Source organism: Zootoca vivipara, chromosome 11, assembly GCF_963506605.1.
Source record: "Zootoca vivipara chromosome 11, rZooViv1.1, whole genome shotgun sequence".
NCBI classification, from domain to species: Eukaryota; Metazoa; Chordata; class Lepidosauria; order Squamata; family Lacertidae; genus Zootoca; species Zootoca vivipara.
In genome coordinates this window covers 34391366-34409205 of record NC_083286.1, presented here as the reverse complement: position 1 = coordinate 34409205, position 17840 = coordinate 34391366, and the positions used below count along the sequence as shown (strand labels likewise).

Sequence of the window (17840 nt, the reverse complement as noted above, 5' to 3'; positions counted from 1 at the left end):
GCTGATGGGTTTCAAAAATGAAGGGAAGCTGTACATATTCTGAGGGCTTATCTTTCATAAATAGCCACTCTTGTTATTTGTTACCGGAGATGAAAAATAGAGCAGATGAAGCTACAATTCAAATGCTCCACTTGGACCTCAGTTCCCAATCAGTGGGCTTCAGCTACACCCTTCCCCCCCCTCAGTTTTCCATTTATTGTGACCGTGCTATATGTCACATATAGCAAGTTTCTAAAATGATCATAAGAATCAGCCCTATCTCAACCACCTTAATCCACACCTCTTCCCAAGATCTAACAACAACAACAACAACAACGATAGTAAGAAATATAGGAAGTACAATCAGTGTGAGGAAAGGCAGGGAAAGATGTGGGAAATTGAAACAGACCTAATGAAATTACACAGCCTTCAGTGCCTAAACAAGCTCAACAAGTTTCTGCCAAATAAGTAGAAACAAGAGGCTATAGGAAAATGCTAAATTTAAGTTGTCCCACTATTTTAAGACATTTTCTATTACCCCAAGAATGCCTTGTTTTTTCTACTGGTGAATATGGCACATTCAAATAAATTATTCCTTCGTTAGTTATTTATCTATTATGAAGTAACATATGAAACGTCATTTTGAGACACAACTCTCTAAGCTTCGTCACCCTATGGATTACATGAAGCAAAATGACACAAGCATGCAGAAAAACACAGTAAGGAGGGAATTTAAATAAAGCAATCAAACAACAAGCAGTGATATCTCCAAACCCTTTCAAAACTTACTTTTGGACACCCAGGAGCACTTTCTCTACAATTTTTATGCACAAGTGCATTGCAGTCTACAAGAAAGAAAGAAAAAATCTCTCAAAATGTAATGTTTATGACTTATCATCCCAACATTAAAAGGTTTATTTCTAGATAATCTAATCCAGGACACAATCTGTTCCCCTGCTGTGGTGATTAGTAGCTTTCTTCAAAAGGGGCCAGCAAAAAGTCAGCTGCTTGAGCAAAAGGTGCAACACATATTCCGTCTTATACTGAAATAGCATTTTGCAGACAAGGCCAAAGCAGCACCCATTGCGTAGAATAAGCGGGTGCTCCCCAGTAACACTTAGTTTAAGCAGTTACATGTTGGAATGTCACCACACACAGTGCCTCCCTGCCTCCTGCAAACATTAGCCAATGAAGTGGAACAGAAGTGAGGAAGCACCGAGTATGTAGATGTCACATCCCTCGTTTTCTTTAACTAAATGTTACCCAGGAGACATGAGGAGGAGAGAACCCCATCACTTGAAAAAATGTGTTTCTTGATCTTCAGGCCATCATGCGCGTTTTATCCCGTGGGTCCCAACTTGATGGGATGGCAGCAGACCTTCTCTTTAAATTCATGTCTGTACCGATCACATATGGAAACAGTGGTCCATTTCTGAGCACACCATGGGAGCCTTATTATTAACTTGACCTACCAGTCACCTCTCTAGATGACTCACAAACTAATATAAAATGTACAAAAGATTAAAAAAAACAATAACAGTCATCAGTAAATTAACAAGAAACAATAATATCAAAAAATACATTAATAACAGCAGTAAAGCGTCACCAGTATATGGACCTGGCTATCCAGCACACCCATATTCTATCAAGTTCCATCAAATGCTGGCAGAAGAGGTAGGTCTCAACCAAAAGGAGTCAGTCAAGTTTATTGCTTATGGCAAAGGCTGCTGCAATGGAACCAAAAGGATATTAACGCCGCCACCAGGCAGCCCCTGCTAGGGAGAACATTCCAAGCTCCCTTGCAAGGTGGTGGGCTATCATTTGTTAGAGATTTTTAAACAGAGGCTGGGTGGCACCTCTCATGAATACATTTGGGCTAGATAACTTTTGAGGTCCCTCCCTATTGTATGATTAGGTGTGGTTGTGTCTGATGGTGTTGCTCAGCTGGCAACAAGGCATCCATCCATGGAACGGGGAGGAAGCATTCTTCAGCAATTCCTCCTCCCCTGCAACCACCCTAAAACACCTCAATTGTATTTTGCAGCAGGGGCTAAACCTCTGGAACAGATTGGGAAGGCTGCAAAGGGAGAATCTCCAAAAATTGTTTCCCTTCTCCTTCTGTAGATGGAAGCCTTACCATCAGCCTAGCAACACGATTTGGTACAACCCTATGATTCTAGGAATGTTGATGCAATCTATACAAGTGCTATTGTGAGGTCTAAGAACCCTATGATATGATTAAGGCTATTTTCAATCAGAGTTATAGAACATGGGGGAATCTGTGGGTGTCAAATGTCTTCAGCATAAAACGTAGGTACTTACATAAACACTGCAATGCCTCTTTCCCCAAAAGTGCTTTCTCACATGAGAAGCATGGCATCACCCCGCCAAAAGTCGCAGAAACAAATTGGTGCCTGTTAAGCTTCTCCTTCTCTTTGGCATCTTTATTTTTGGCCTTGATAAGCCGAATGAAAAACAAAAGAATTAAAAGAAGTTCATTAGCTTTTGAAATGTTCCAGTATTATTAAACCCAGCAGCAGTTTTATCCTTCGCTAGTCACTTACTGCCTTGTTCTTAAGAAGTGGGGAAATTAACTGCATCTAAATCTCCCCACTCTTCTATCTTTTATATACAGTACATTCATTTTGTTAATTTTGCACAAGAAAGCATCAACAATAACAACAATTCAACAAATGCAGATCTCTTGTCATCGATCAGTCGGACGATGTGCATAAAGGGATTACCGTACATTCCGAATACAACCTTCCAAATACATGCGTCCATTTAACAGACATTCCTTGCACCCCTCCTGGTTTATGGGAACTTTTCAGATCCCACTCCTCCTAAACCTTGACTGAACACCCATTATAGCCTACAATGATGCTTGCTGAAGGCTGCTTCATTTACTTCCAGAAATGGCAACTCATTAGACAAATTTCCCTGTGTAGAACTGTGATGTCATCCTATTTACTATGTAATACCTGAATGACTAGGGTCCCCCATGGGATTATCCCCAGAAATAGGAAGATTCAGAGAAAACACAATAATTTTAAGAACAATGGGACCAAAGCAGTTTAAGTGGGCAATGGACAGGCTTGGGGGAGGGGCAATTTTCATCATTGGGAGATGGCAGAAAATACTTTTCCCAAAAGTGCTACTTTCATGCAAAAAAAGGGGAAAGGGATGTTTGGTGCAGCTGTACAAATAGTTCTATTACTGTTGCTGCTTGTATCAAACCCTGTCCTTTTCTTTATTTATCTTCACTTGAGGCAGGAATTGAGACATGTAGCAGAATAAGAGAGTAGAGTCTTGAGTTAGTGAAGAAGATTGTGTGGCTTCAGATTGCAGGTGGGGAACATTATGTTTAATGTTTAATTATTAAACACTATGTTTAATAATAAAAACCCACGCAAGGCAACCCTCTGCATCAAATGCAGAAATGTCTCATTTCCCAGGGAAAATACGTGTTTACAGGGTTACATCTGCAAACATTTAGAAGCTGTTCTCATTTCAAAATTTATTCAGCATTCATAAGATTTTTTTATATTAAAAAAAACAACTGTCCTCTAGCACACATCATATTGAATTACCTTGGCTTTATTTCGTGTACTGGCCATTCTATTCATCAGAAAGCTAAAAGTACGGCTGACTTTATATTTTTCAGATTCTGATCTTGTAGGTATTATATACTTTTCCCACTCTTCTTCCGGAATCCTAAAAATACACCAGGAAATCTTTCATTATGCTATGCATGATTTTCTTGAAATCAGGTGTCTAATTAATACACTGTGACTGTGCTATTGGAGACAAGAAGATAATAAATATATTTCCTAAATCTGAATACAGAACCATAATTTTACATAAATGGGGTGTGGTACTTTATATAGGTATCACCAACAAATACTGATCAGGTTGGCACTGGGGTGGTTTTATGATGTAATAAATCTAGTTGTAAAGTAAAACAGCTGCAGTTGGTTAATGGCTATTGCTAATAACCAGATAACTATTTATTCTTAAACGTGCCCTTTAAAAGTCCATACCTTTTCTCTCTTGACTGTTCAGGCAAGCTGAATGCATGTTGTTCTACAAAACAATAATAAGTTTAAAGCAGTTATATCACAATATTCACTCATGTTCCTCGGGCCAAAACTTCCAATTATTCTTTTTCAATTACCACATGCTAACATGCCTGAATATTTAAAAGCAAAGGGGGGGAGAGATCTATCAAATATTCATTCTCTTTCTCTCTCTCTCTGGAAGTCAATATCAACAGTAATTTATGCACTCATTCGGTATATAAACTTTGTGAAATAAATAAATGTGACTTATTTTGGCTGACAGAATTTGCTTGAAGGCATGTTCCTAAAGGAGGAGAAAGTAAAACCAGCAAAGGATGGGGATGGGGGACAAGGTCCACCTGCATCTATTTTACCTCAGCTATTGCAGATTCAAGGTTTTTTCACATTGCTTGTAGGCAACCTTCGGGGTGGGGGGGGGGAACACATGCCAATCTTTGGGCAGGGCCATATTCGCTGCTCAGTGCGTTCAGCAAATAGACTTGCTTCAACACACACTCGCACATCCCTCTGTCTCCTCCACACAGGCAAGCAAGAAGCAGAGTTCAAGGCTACTTTCTAGCCAAGCAAGAACACTCACAGAGGGTGCAAAGGAGGCTCAGTGACAGGCGTGGGCTTAGGGGGAGGGGAGGGGCTGGAGCCTGGGGAGAGACTCAGGGTCTAGATACAGAGGGCTGAAGGGTCACTCAGAAGGAGCCTTTCTCCCTGGCTGTATTAAGCAGCAAGATTTTTCTAATCACCCCAAGTTTTAAGCAAGTGGATCTAAACCTGCATTCCTAAATATCTAAAGGAGGTTTAGACTTGGGTGGGCTGAATAAAGGACACCAACTTCATCCTTCTGCAGGGAATAGGGAAGGGGGAACATGACAACTGAAAACAGGGCTAATGCTTACCGTCATTTGCATCGCTTACTGTGAAGTCCCGTGCACAGTGTGATTTCCCTAATAAGACTTTGGGTGACGTATAGGAATATGAACGAGACCGAATTCCGGACAGTAACGATTCCTAAAATACACCCAATGTTTTAGAGAACTGATCTTCAACAACAACAACAACAACAACAACAACAACATAAGTCCCGATTTCCTCATCCTTTTTCTAACTGCTAGGTAGGTGTTGATGTTTTTCAAATTAACATTTGCTAAGCTAGATGAATGCACAATCAAATTATTTCATTTATGGCCACTGTAAGTAAAGGTACTTATGTGCAATTCCTTTCCTCTAGACTCTTTTCTATTGCTGAAAAGATGGCATGGCAAAATTGGGAAATGTGATCTCACATCAATTAAAGGCTGCAGCCAACCCCATATTTAATAATGAGTTTAAAGAAAAATGGTACCCCGTCTAAATTTAATTGATTTGGCTAACTGGAAATAGAAAAGATGAGTTACTAACTTTGTAGGGAAACAAACAAATACCTTTGACTGCAGATTGCTGGACAAAGGAAGGGATTCAGCCCTGCTCATGTTAAAATTCAGTTCTGTTGTTGTCTCTGAAGAACCTAACCCATCCCTATTGGCCAAGGCTGTAGAAGAGTTGAAGGACATTGAAGGGTAGCAGTTATGGGATCGGTTAGAAATTCTTTCATCTCCATTGTCTACATCCAAGTCATCAAGACTAGAGCTAAGCAGAGAGAGAGAGAGAGCAAATTACAAATGCAACTTAAGACAGCTATTCAACACAGGGTGTTACAGACACTGTCTATGATCAGTATCACAGTCACCTTCCAAATGCTTCTGCATGGCTGAAATATCTAAGAAATTAGAGGCATGTGCTAAGCCAGGATCTGGATCTGAAGTTGAAGTGGATCAGATTTTTATTTCCCCAGGGGGCACCTATCTGTCGGATGATCCAATTTATCTCACAAGGTTTGAAATCAAACCATGAGGGGGAAACCCTTTTACCTGGTAGTCAATGATTGCAGAGAGCCATGTGTGGCACTGTGTCCTGACAATCAGCTGATTTCCATCCAGAAAACCCAGGTGCAGAAAAATACAAGAATGAAGGGCGACATTTCACAAATCCAAGAGAAGACTATGGATAGGATAGGATAGGATAGGATAGGATAGGATAGGGGGCTTGCAGATAGCCTTAGGTTGGAATCATAACCCCATTTGCATTCAGTGGAATTTATTTCTGAGTCAACATAGTTAGCATTGCAGCCTATGGCTATCTTTTTATTTCCTCAGGAGACAACTTTTTGGCATTCATTTCTCTCTCTGTTTTTTGAGCAAGACATGTTTATATGGGGGGTTCTTTTCGAAACAACACTGCTAAAATTAATTCCACACCTCCTTTTTTTAATGATGGAATAGCGTTGATTCCGTAGATTGCCAAATGCATGTGTCTTCTGGAGCGACAAGTATGGAGCTGCTGCATCCAAGTTAGACTGAATGATGGGGGAGGAGTTTTTGCTGTCCCCATTATTTGCTGATGCTTCTGGATCTTCATTCGAGTCTGCGTGGTCTCTGTACGTTTCAGGAGCAGACTGGCCTACCTTCATGTACTTGACGCCCATGTCTTCCATCTAAAGCGAGAAATACAAACGAGTTAGGTGATATTCAAAAGATGCAAAACGAAATGAAATGAAGTTGAATCCAATCTGTAAAGACTAGTATGAGGCCCTCACATTCCAAATACAAAAACTGGCTAGAGGAACACAACCTAGGATGTGTTCTAAGATTGCTTCCTGATTACCTGTTTATTGAACATTTATCCTGATTTGTTACATGGCCTTGTATCAAGCAACCATTATTCCACCCTTTGCAGTGCATTTTCCTGTCATTTTACTTATTGCTAGAAGTCCAATATTGGGGTGGGGGGAGCAGGTCTGTTGCTCAACAGCACCAAATCAACTTTAATTGTGCATCCTTAATTTGCCAGTATGTGACTGAATCCTATCCAAAAATAGTGATAGACTGGAAGCAACCCAAACAGAGGCCACTTGAAGAATAATCTCCCTGTAGGTTTCTTATTTTGTTATACTTATGCTTAATAACCATGAGAAAAACCTATTCATTTCCCCAAAAATACAGTATTCGGATGATCAGACATTAAGATGCTATTAAATATCATCTGTAACCAACAGAAGCAGAAAGAAATGGAATATAAACCCCAGTAATGCAGAGAAAAGGAAAACAAAAGTTTTGCTAATAATCATCTTCATCGTTACCATTGAGGTTTTTTAGAACCACAACTAAGATCAGACTGTTAATTTCACACACCCCTAGAAAACTGAAATGCAATAAGGATGGATGGAAGGAAGGAAGGAAGGAAGGAAGGAAGGAAGGAAGGAAGGAAGGAAGGAAGGAAATAGTAAAGGCAATTGCAGAGTTCCTCCAACCCCTGTCTGGATGTTATTGTGCACTTTTGCAAGACGTCAACAGAGCCCATGTCTGTCAGACTTACCTGATCCACTACCATGCGGTTTGCATAGACTTCTTCACTTCCATTCAGCATAGCAGAAAGTCTGGCTGCAGCAAAGAAGGTAGAGGGATTTGAGGTTTTCCGATAAGCCTCAAATGGGGAATGTTGTTGAACTGGAATAAACCATATAATAAACTCATAGAATCATAAATACAAACAATTTATTTCCTGCATAGTCATTCAGAGTACAGTGGTGCTGGTTTCATTATGAGAATTAAAGAAAACATAAAGCCTTTTCACAATAATATCACTTCTGTCTGATTATTTACTTAGTATTTTATTTCCATATAGTTATATCACATACCTCCTCCCAGTGGGACTACAGGGCAGCCAGCAATAAATAACACAACCTTGTTTTATTATTAAGAAGTACACAGCACAGCTTGCAAGAGTTACACAAATATATTCAATGAATCAAGATACACAAAACAAAATATTCATAATTGCTAAAAGCATGATGAAATTAAATGACCTTCAGCAGCTAAGTGAAAATGTGCCTGATAGATTTCTAGTGGGAGGGTAATCCATAATTGTGAATTTGAATCCACCTGTCTAATTTCACTTTAGGAAACAGAGTCAATGGTGGTGAACTTAACTGAGGGGCAGCTCATATCGCAGCAGGTCCAAAGCTATCTGAGCCTTAATGGTTAAAACTAGCACTTTCCATTGAGCCCAGAAATGAATAGCCCAGGGGTTGTCAACCTGGTCCCTACCGCCCACTAGTGGGCGTTTCAGGATTCTAGGTGGGCAGTAGGGGGTTCTATGACACAAGCTGAATAGTCCTTCCATCGAGCACTGGTGAGAGGTAAGGAAATTTTACCATCAAGAAAGATGCATTAGTGGGCGGTAGGTATAGAAAGGTTGACTACCCCTGGAATAGCCAATCAATGATGATCCTGTAAATTCGGGTTGTTGTGAGTTGGTGTCCAGGTCCCAGATCTGGTGGCTGCATTTTGGACTAACTAGAGTGTCCAGCCTGTCCGTCAATGCAGCCCCAATATAGACAACATTCCAGCAACCTAGCTTGGAAGTAACTAGGGCACACATGGAGAATGTGTCGTCTCCCAGGTCCTAGTCCAACACCCTAATCATTACACCACACTGGCTCTGCACACACAAACTCAGTATGTGTCCTTCAAATGGTAGGAGTGCCAAGCAGAGTGTGTTTGGGTTTACCAGGTTTTTCTTTTTTGTTCATGTGACAATTTGCCAGCTAAATGAATGGAGTAAGACCAAGGAATCTGAACAACAGCCTGCCAGTTTCCTCCCCACTAGGCATCTTCCAAAAGAACTATAGATCCTGACCTCCTGCTTCCCCTTGCATGTGCAAAAGAAAACACTTTGTTGGAAGGAAGAATGCTTCCAGGATCCTGCTTTGTAATCTAGCCAAGCTTTTGTGCCTCCTTGATCTTGGCTGTTCCAGCTCTTTGCATCACACACAAAACCTTCCTGACTATGTCATGGTGTGATAAAAGGATACAAAAATACCACCATTGTCTCACCTGCTTTTTTTCTCTCTGTGAGTATTTTAGAGAGGAGATGGAAAGTGAACGTGGTTTTTAAAAAATTCACAGAGAAAAGGAGGTAAAATATGTAGCAGCAGCTCCCGATAACCTCAATTCCTCCTCCCCTACCAAACACATTTTCTTTCACTGTTCATTCAGGATGCGATCAACACAAATAAACAGCAAGCCTCCATCTTAATTAGGTTCTGTAACAAAAGCACATCTTTCTTTGGAGCAGGAATTTGCTTCCCTGCCCCCTTCCCTTCAGCTCCTCTGAGGATCAGGAGGACCTCCTGAATGCTGTGGTTCAGGGGGCTGAGGGGGATTCCCCCAAACTGGGTGGAGACAACTTGTGGTTTTCTCTGGTGCCAGCTCATGAAATGCTCTAAATGCAACCCATGGAACTTACTTCAACAATATCTGGTCTGCATTTAGAACATTTTGAAGAGGAGCCCATCCTGCACATATGAGCCCCAATTGCCCCATTTTCCTATAAAAGCTTTCACAATGATAGCCTATTTCAAACTACAAAAAGAAACATTCTGTCAAACTCCATTTTGATACAGTATATGATTTCTTTATTTGTAGAATTTTTATGTGGCCAATCTAGAAGCCTAAAATGGTAAACAAACAAAAATACAAACCGATACATTAACACTATCAAATAATGTAATAGCAGCAAACACAAGTCTTTATCTTGTTGACATAAGCAAATCTGGATAAAACCTGCATGAAACTAACCAGATATAGAGAGAACATCAACCTTTCCCTGAGAGTACCCACATAATAGAGTTAATAAGTGATCATGTACTACGTATTCCAATAAATTAAGATCTGAGCTAACTGTGAAATGCTGGGAGTGAAGGTTGTGCATAGTTCTCCTTCCTGAAATGACTTCAAGTGTAATTATTAATTTTTTAAAAAGCTATTAAAATGCCAAAGCCACAGGCCTCCCTTCCTCTAGCTTGTATCACCCAACATGCTACAGACTTGTACACATTTGAGTCGTCTAGGAATACGAAAAGCACAGTCAGCTTTAAATGGCATTTGCGATGCCTCATCCCACAAAATGACATCATAAGCAAAACTAAACACTACGTTATTAATGAAGTAATTGCAAACACCATGTTACAACCTCAAATGTGAGACATTGCAAGTGCTCTTCCCTGTTGCAAGTCTGTGCTGCCTGCCCACTTGATAAAATTTCCACCACTCCTCTGGACTTCTGGTCAGATACTGCTGAGTAGTAAAATTTATATCCACCCTGTGAGTGAATTATATAGACCCCTGTCTTTCTACCTGTTTGGGTGCTCACCACAGGAAATTATCAGTTGGTTTTTAATGGTTGTCTGTTTCCCACTCTGCTTCTGACCCATTAGATTTGGGGACTACTATTGGTTAAGTACAAATGGTTGGACAGCCTGTTAACCTACAGGGCTAGTCCCAAAGGCAAAGAAGTCTGGAGACAGCATAGATATAAAGAGTAATGGTAGGCGATGCCTTTTTTAGAACCAGCTAAAGCAGGTGTGGGGAACCTGTGGCCGTCCAGGTATTACTGTACTCCCAGCTCCCATCGGTACCAGCCAGCATGGCTAATCATCAGGGATAATGGGAGATTGAGACTAAGAGGTCACAAAGTGAACAGGTTTTTGAGTTCCAAATAAGTCTCCCTCGTGTTGGATATTCAGCAGAAAGAAAGAAAAGTGGGCTAAGCAGGATGGAAAGTCGGCCTGTCTTAAGATGGCATATGGAAAATATTATCATTAGGATACATTTCATAGGTTATTGAAAAAGAGGTCAGGTTTCACCAGGTTACTACCCTACTATTAATTTTCCAATAGCCGCTTGCTATATGTGTGTATTTTGGAGAATATCAAATTTAGCCATCATGTAGACGGAGCCTAGATCAGGAGGAACACGATATTAAACAACATAAAGATGTGGGTTTATGCCCAACAGCAGCTAGGCAGTAAAACTCAATTCTGCTTGTATTGACTCATTATTTAGGGCATCACCGATCATTAATCTACAGCTTTGTTAACATGACTTTTCCTTTACTTCTGGCTCTTAGTCTTGCGATGAGCCAATGTATTCAACTTAAACTGCTGGTTTTTAGACGGTGGTACCTTGGTTGTTGAACGTAATCCATTCCAGAAGACTGTTCGACTTCCGAAACATTCGACAACCAAGGCGCAAAGGGTGGTTGGCAAAGTCAATGGAGAAAAAAGGGGGGGAAATGGAAGCAATTACTTCCGGGTTTTTGGCGTTCCGGTTCTGAAATGTTTGGCTTCCAAGACGATCAAAAACCGAGGTACCACTGTATTTTCAAAGGCACAGCCACCATGATGCTTCGCTGTCCCCAGAGTCCTTGATGCAACTTCAACTGTCTTTCGGAAGGCTTTACAAGAAGGGTTGGCTTCTAAAATTGCTTATTCGTTTAACTATTGCATGCTCCTTACTGGTGGCTGATGCTAAACAGCTATAAGTGATTTATTTATCAAGTTTTCATGCACAAGAAAAATATTAAGTGAAGAAGGAACAATTTTATTTAGTAGAACTCAAACAGGAAGAGCCATCTAAATGTTAAGTGCACTTGAAAGCCAATGATTGACTGGGAATCCCATAACCTAGAGCGCATTAATCTTCAGATACACAAAAATAATCCTTCCTTATTCCCAGACAGTGATTTTTTGGGGGGGGGGATTCAGTAATTTAGGGGCAGGGGGGCAAAAGCTGCTGAAAGTTTCATGGGAGCATACTATTTTGTAATGGCATTTTTAGGTTTTGGGTTTTTTAAAAAAAAATATGGTAGTTGTTTTTACTTTTTGTCATGATGTAGTGTCAAAGGGACATGATATTTTTGTCAAAGTATGTAGTGATGTAGTGTCAAAGGGACGCAGGTGGCGCTGTGGGTTAAACCACAGAGCCTAGGGCCTGCCGTTCAGAAGGTTGGCGGTTTGAATCCCCGTGACGGGGTGAGCTCCCGATGCTCGGTCCCAGCTCCTGCCAACCTAGCAGTTCGAAAGCACGTCAAAGTGCAAGTAGATAAATAGGTACCGCTCTGGCAGGAAGGTAAACGGCGTTTCCGTGAGCTGCTCTGGTTCGCCAGAAAGCGGCATAGTCATGCTGGCCACATGACCCGGAAGCTGTCTGCGGACAAATGCCGGCTCCCTTGGCCAGTAAAGCGAGATGAGTGCCCCAACCCCAGAGTCGTCTGCGACTGGACCTAATGGTCAGAGGTCCCTTTACCCTTTACCTTTAGTATCAATTCCAGGGCATTTAGGGGAATGGCAGTACTAAGGAGATGACAGATTATAGAAGATCTGCTACTCCCTACAACAATGGCATTATAAAAGCCATAAAAAACCTGCTTCCCCCCCTTAAATTTTCAGTAAATTTTGCAGCTCCTGATATCTCCCCTCTCACCCCTACTTTCAGAGGGCCCTTTCACCCCCACTTTCCAGTTTTTAGTTGAACTTGCTTTGGCTCACCATGACCTGGATCATCATAAACATCCTTGAAATGCAAGGGCCAGCAGAGCTTTCTGAGAATCAAGTTGCAAGCATCTTTTAATAAAACAGTAATTCACTGTAACTGAATACAGTTGGAGCATCATAAGAAACCTATGCTTTTTGTTGGTATCTCTTCAAAGCTAAAACCACTGACAGTTCCAGTAGACTTTGGCAGCTGTGTGTCTATAAGAAGATTTCTTACACTTTCTAATACACCAGGAATTCTTTTGCAAAGAGGGAATGGCTCACTTAAGTTTCCGATGCGCATAAATAACTTAAGACTAATATTGTAACTAGAAAGGTATTTCAAGACTTCACCAAACTCACAAGGCAGCACACTTAATTATATATTGACTCCATCAGTTATTTATTTCTACCAAAAGACACAACGCAGTTTTAAAAAATGACAAAGCAACATCAAACATACAGGTTATAAATCACATTCCTACAGTTCCACAAATTCCTTTCAGCATGACTCTGGGACAATCATGACTCACAGACTGTACTTTATCTACATTCCGATGAAATCAATAGAAAAGTCCACATTTAAGGCGAAACCAACTCAGATGTTGTCTAACTCTGCTTACTAACACAAAAATCTGCAATCATGAAAACAGAACAAATATAGCAGGCATTTTAAGCAGGGCTCTCTGGTTGCTTGCTGCTGAAATGCTGGACTAGGTGGACCATGGTCTTACCCAACAAAGCAATTACTGCATTTTTAAGAGGTTAATGTGAGGCTACATACATATATGCCCCCCTGTACACTGGTATGAAAACATACAACATAGAGAGAAGGAAGATCAACTACTGTATTGTAGTTATGATGATCTGCATGCTCTAATAATAGAGAGAAATATTTTCTCTCTGTGTGTGTTACCTGTGCTATGTATAGGTATAGGTGCATGCATGCATGCCCAGGAATGGCCAAACTTGGTCCTCCAGCTGTTTTGGGACTACAACTCCCATCATCCCTAGCTAACAGGACCTGTGGTCAGGGATGATGGGAACTATAGTCCCAAAACAGCTGGAGGGCCAAGTTTGGCCACGCCTGCCCTATGTGCATTGGTACCAGAATATCTGAAATACTGTCTTCTTCCTCACAAGCATCCTCACCTACTCCAATTTTCTTCAGAGACCTTGCCTTGCATCCAATTATCACTGGAGGATGCAGGACAAGGCCTTTACAGTTGTGGCACCAAGACTGGCCCTCACTTTGTTGTCTTATTGCCATTTTACCACTGCATCTTTGGCTTGGTCCCTCCCTCTCGCCCCAGCTGCCTTTTGTGCTTTTAACATCTGGCTCCTGGTGTATATTTGTTTTAATTGATGCTGCGAGCCACTCAAGGCTGAAAGGTGGGGCATGAATATTTTAATGAAGACACAGAACTATAATTTTATGCCTCTTTGCAGTTTTCATATTTTGCATTTGCCATGGGGGTTCTTTAACATCTGCCCACAGCTATTGTGTAGTGGTATTAGCAGAAAATAACTACTAGGGAGTAGCTGATGTCCATTGAACCCAGGAAAGGTGCTTCCACATTGCTAGGGGGAAAGGAAGGCAAACTGCAGAGATTCCAGTTACAGGTAGGTAGCCGTGTTGGTCTGCCATAGTTGAAACAAAATTAAAAAAAATTCCTTCCAGTAGCACCTTAGAGACGAACTAAGTTTGTCATTGGTATGAGCTTTCCTGTGCATGCACAGTACACTTCTTCAGATACAGATTCCATTGACTAGTAAATGCGACAGAAGCAGGAAAAGTGCACCAAAGATGAATGGGAAGTGGCAGCTCCTTATGATCACACAGATTCCTATTGCCTGATGTCCAAAAAGCACATTTATAATTCACAGCTCTGACTTCACTCATTAGCTACAGAACACCGAAAGGCGGGAGCAGCCAGGCTGACTCAGTGCCGAATTTACGTACAATATAAGCTAAGCAAGCTATAGCTTAGGACCCCACTCTCTTGGGGGCCCCCAAAAAGTTAAAGGAAAAAAACAACTGGATGTACATTTCCAAAATATAAGATAAAAAACAAATAGAGTAAAATCTACATACAGCAACAGTGCTTTGTGTTGTGTAAGTAAAGGACCCCATTACCTTTGGTAGCTTAGGGCCTCATCAAACTTAAATTTGGCCCTGGGCTGACTCATTTCACAGAAATACTTTGAAATCATTTCAAGATATTTTATGGAAAGTGATTTAAAAAATGGAATCATAAATAAATGAATCTTTGTGCCCATTTTAAAAAGTTTTAAAATGCCACATATATATTAACAATTCAGTAATGAATAAAAACATGAGCAAATCAGAAGCCAAGAAGGAATATGACTAATTCCAACTTGGAGGAAACAGCAAATAGTTTTCAAATAGCTTCCCAGAATTGCTTTCAGTACTCTGAACATGGGTTAATATATAACTTGAAATAATTAAAGCTATGAAACAAAAAAAGAGGGGAGAAATCCTAAATCTCAAGCAAACTGGATAAAATGTATGAGCTTGGACCAGGCATAGAACCACCTAGATCCATACTAGATTTAAAAGTCTTATGTTCAAAATTGGTCTACCTTTGCTTCTGCTTCCATGGCTACAGAAAGCCCAAAACCATCAGAGAATGGGTGTGACATAATATTATTCACTGTTTTTATTCCTGCAATGTTCAGCTATTACTCTACACATGGGCAGCAACAACTGACATATTACACATGAAATGCTTTGATAATTCTCAAGCACTATGAGATTGCTAGATAGAGTTTTTATGTACCACCCTTCCCCAACATGGTGCTCTCTGGATGTGCTGGCTGAAGCTAATGCGAGTTGTTAACAAAAACCATCTTGTTTGGGTAGGCTATTATATACGGAACATTGTACAGTAGCTGTCATATGACCCCTATAGTAACAAAAAAAACCAGCCCTAAGTGGTCTACAACAGTGGTCCTCAACCTTGGGCCTCCAGATGTTTTTGGCCTACAACTCCCATGATCCCTAGCTAGCAGGACCAGTAGTCAGGGATGATGGGAATTGTAGTCTCAAAACATCTGGAGGCCCAAGGTTGAGGACCACTGGTCTACAAAACAAAAGCAGATTGAGTGCTTTGACATGTTTCAAAGAAAGTATTAGCTGTTTGAGTTTGAGCCCGGTGGTGGTTTTCCCCCTCTGGACTTTGATTGCGAAGGAGGCAGCCAGGACAGCTCCAGTTGACATTAGATTACTATAATGTGGGAGTGTCCTCAAAGACAGCTCAGTCCAGAAATGTCAGTTGGTTCTGAAAGTGGTGGTCAGATTTGGGGTTCACAGGTCACCCTGCCTTAGGTTGATTTTGAGAGAACTCCATTGGCTTCCAATTTGTTTCTGGGATCAATCCAAGATGCTGGCTTTGGCCTTTAAAATCCCAAACAGCCAAGGAGCAAGAATCACTTCCTCCCATATGAGCCTGCGAGAGATGTGTACTTGGTTCCTGAGGCTCCCTGAGTGTCCCTGTGGCAGCAGATATGTTACTTGTGGGTTCAAGCAAGAGGGGCTTTCGGTTGTGGCACCGAAACGATGCAATAGCCCTTCAAGAGAAATTCACCAGGCTTCCTTCTCTGCCAGCATTTAAACAGGTTCTTAAGAACATTTTATCCCAGTGGGTATTTTTAGTTGAGCCTTTGATACATTTTTCATTCGCTACTGTTGATATATGGTTTTTATTATGCTGTTCCATGACAACATATTCCAGCAGTCTTTTGTTGTTATTATTAATTTTGTTTTTCATTTTGTTTTGACTTGCATTTTTTTGTTTGCAAGCCACCTTGCATTTGTCACAGAAAGACAGGCTATAAATAAATATAAATATAAATTAGTTCAGTGTCGCCAAAAAGACAGCAGAATTGCTTTCCAGAAAGGGAGATTTACTCAAATTTTCTCCATTACTCTAAACATGTGGAAGACACAAGTCCACCCATGCTAGACTGATATCCCAAGCCAGAAGCAAACAGGAAAGGATTAAGGATGAACTCTCAGTGTGTTAGGGGGGCAGGGGGCTTGAGGGAATGAGATATTTTATTTCACATTCCCTATTTCCCAAACCATTACAGATACCATTTCGCTTTTTAAGAGAACTGTTATTATTTCTAGAGTGCCAAAATTAATGAAGTGCTGGGCATAACTCAAAATAATACACAGGCCCTATCCTGAGGCTTCCAGGCTCAAGCACAGGACACATGAGGGAAGATGAGTAGAGGGGAATGGTAGAAGAGAATGCCAAAACCAGAGACGAGTTATTAATAGGCACTGACATCCAATTAGGGCAGGGGTAGGGACCCAGGTGGCGCTGTGGTTAAACCACTGAGCCTAGGGCTTGCTGATCAGAAGGTCGGCGGTTCGAATCCCTGTGACGGGGTGAGCTCCCGTTGCTTGGTCCCAGCTCCTGCCAACCTAGCAGTTCGAAAGCATGTCAAAATGCAAGTAGATAAATAGGAACCGCTACAGCGGGAAGGTAAACGGCGTTTCCATGTGCTGCTCTGGTTTGCCAGAAGCGGCTTTGTCATGCTGGCCACATGACCTGGAAGCTATACGCCGGCTCCCTCGGCCAATAATGCGAGATGAGCGTGCAACCCCAGAGTCGGTCACGACTGGACCTAATGGTCAGGGGTTCCTTTACCTTTACCTTTAGGCAACCTAAGGCCTGTGGGCAGGATGCGGCCCAATCGCCTTCTCAATCCGGCCCACGGATGGTCCAGGAATCAGCGTGTTTTTACATGAGTAGAATGTGTGCTTTTATTTAAAATGCACCTCTGGGTTATTTGTGGGGCGTAGGAATTCATTCATATTTTTTTTCAAAATATAGTCCGGCCCACCACTTGGTCTGAGAGATGGTGGACCGGCCCACGGCTGAAAAAGGTTGCTTAACCCTGAAGTAGGGTTAGGCTGATCTTCTCTTGCTTGCACGCCTCAGTCTAGCAGTTGAAGAGGTGGCGCCCCCAGTCAAGTGCCTTGAGGCTCTGAAGGGTACTTAACCAGCCTGACCCAACCTGGTCATGCCATCATTCACTGCCCTCTCTGCCAGACCCCCCACATGCTTTTCAGCTATTTTCCAACTTCATAGTAAATTCAATTACCACATCCCATCAGTGGAAAGATTTCCACCTGTGCAACAGGACTTCACTCCCTCTTCTCCCTCAAAACCCTTCGGTAATCTTACTTCACCGAGTGACAGTGTTTTAAAGGATCTCTCTACTGATCAAGTGTAAGGGTATCATATCACACAGGCCATAAGGACAGAAAAATGGTCCAGTGATCTATTCAAGGTGGTTCACAGCAGCAAACTTATGGGTTTTGAAACACAGCTTTAAAGGCAAAA

General features: G+C 41.4%; 1 protein-coding gene across 4 annotated transcripts in view; it reads right to left on the bottom strand.

Annotated features, from left to right (window-relative positions):
- Positions 1 to 17840, bottom strand: part of ARHGEF28 (Rho guanine nucleotide exchange factor 28) — a 143415-nt gene that overhangs the window by 50080 nt on the left and 75495 nt on the right. For 2 of the 4 annotated variants that reach the window (XM_035099489.2, XM_035099495.2), the window contains 8 exons: positions 7464 to 7594; positions 6347 to 6582; positions 5474 to 5678; positions 4949 to 5060; positions 4020 to 4062; positions 3570 to 3693; positions 2302 to 2434; positions 769 to 824 (listed from right to left, as the gene is read on the bottom strand). In XM_035099489.2, coding sequence (XP_034955380.2) covers positions 769 to 824; positions 2302 to 2434; positions 3570 to 3693; positions 4020 to 4062; positions 4949 to 5060; positions 5474 to 5678; positions 6347 to 6582; positions 7464 to 7594 — 1040 coding nt within the window. The remainder of the gene's footprint in view (positions 1 to 768; positions 825 to 2301; positions 2435 to 3569; positions 3694 to 4019; positions 4063 to 4948; positions 5061 to 5473; positions 5679 to 6346; positions 6583 to 7463; positions 7595 to 17840) is intronic. The other 2 variants (XM_060280226.1, XM_060280227.1) reach the window with 1 other exon arrangement.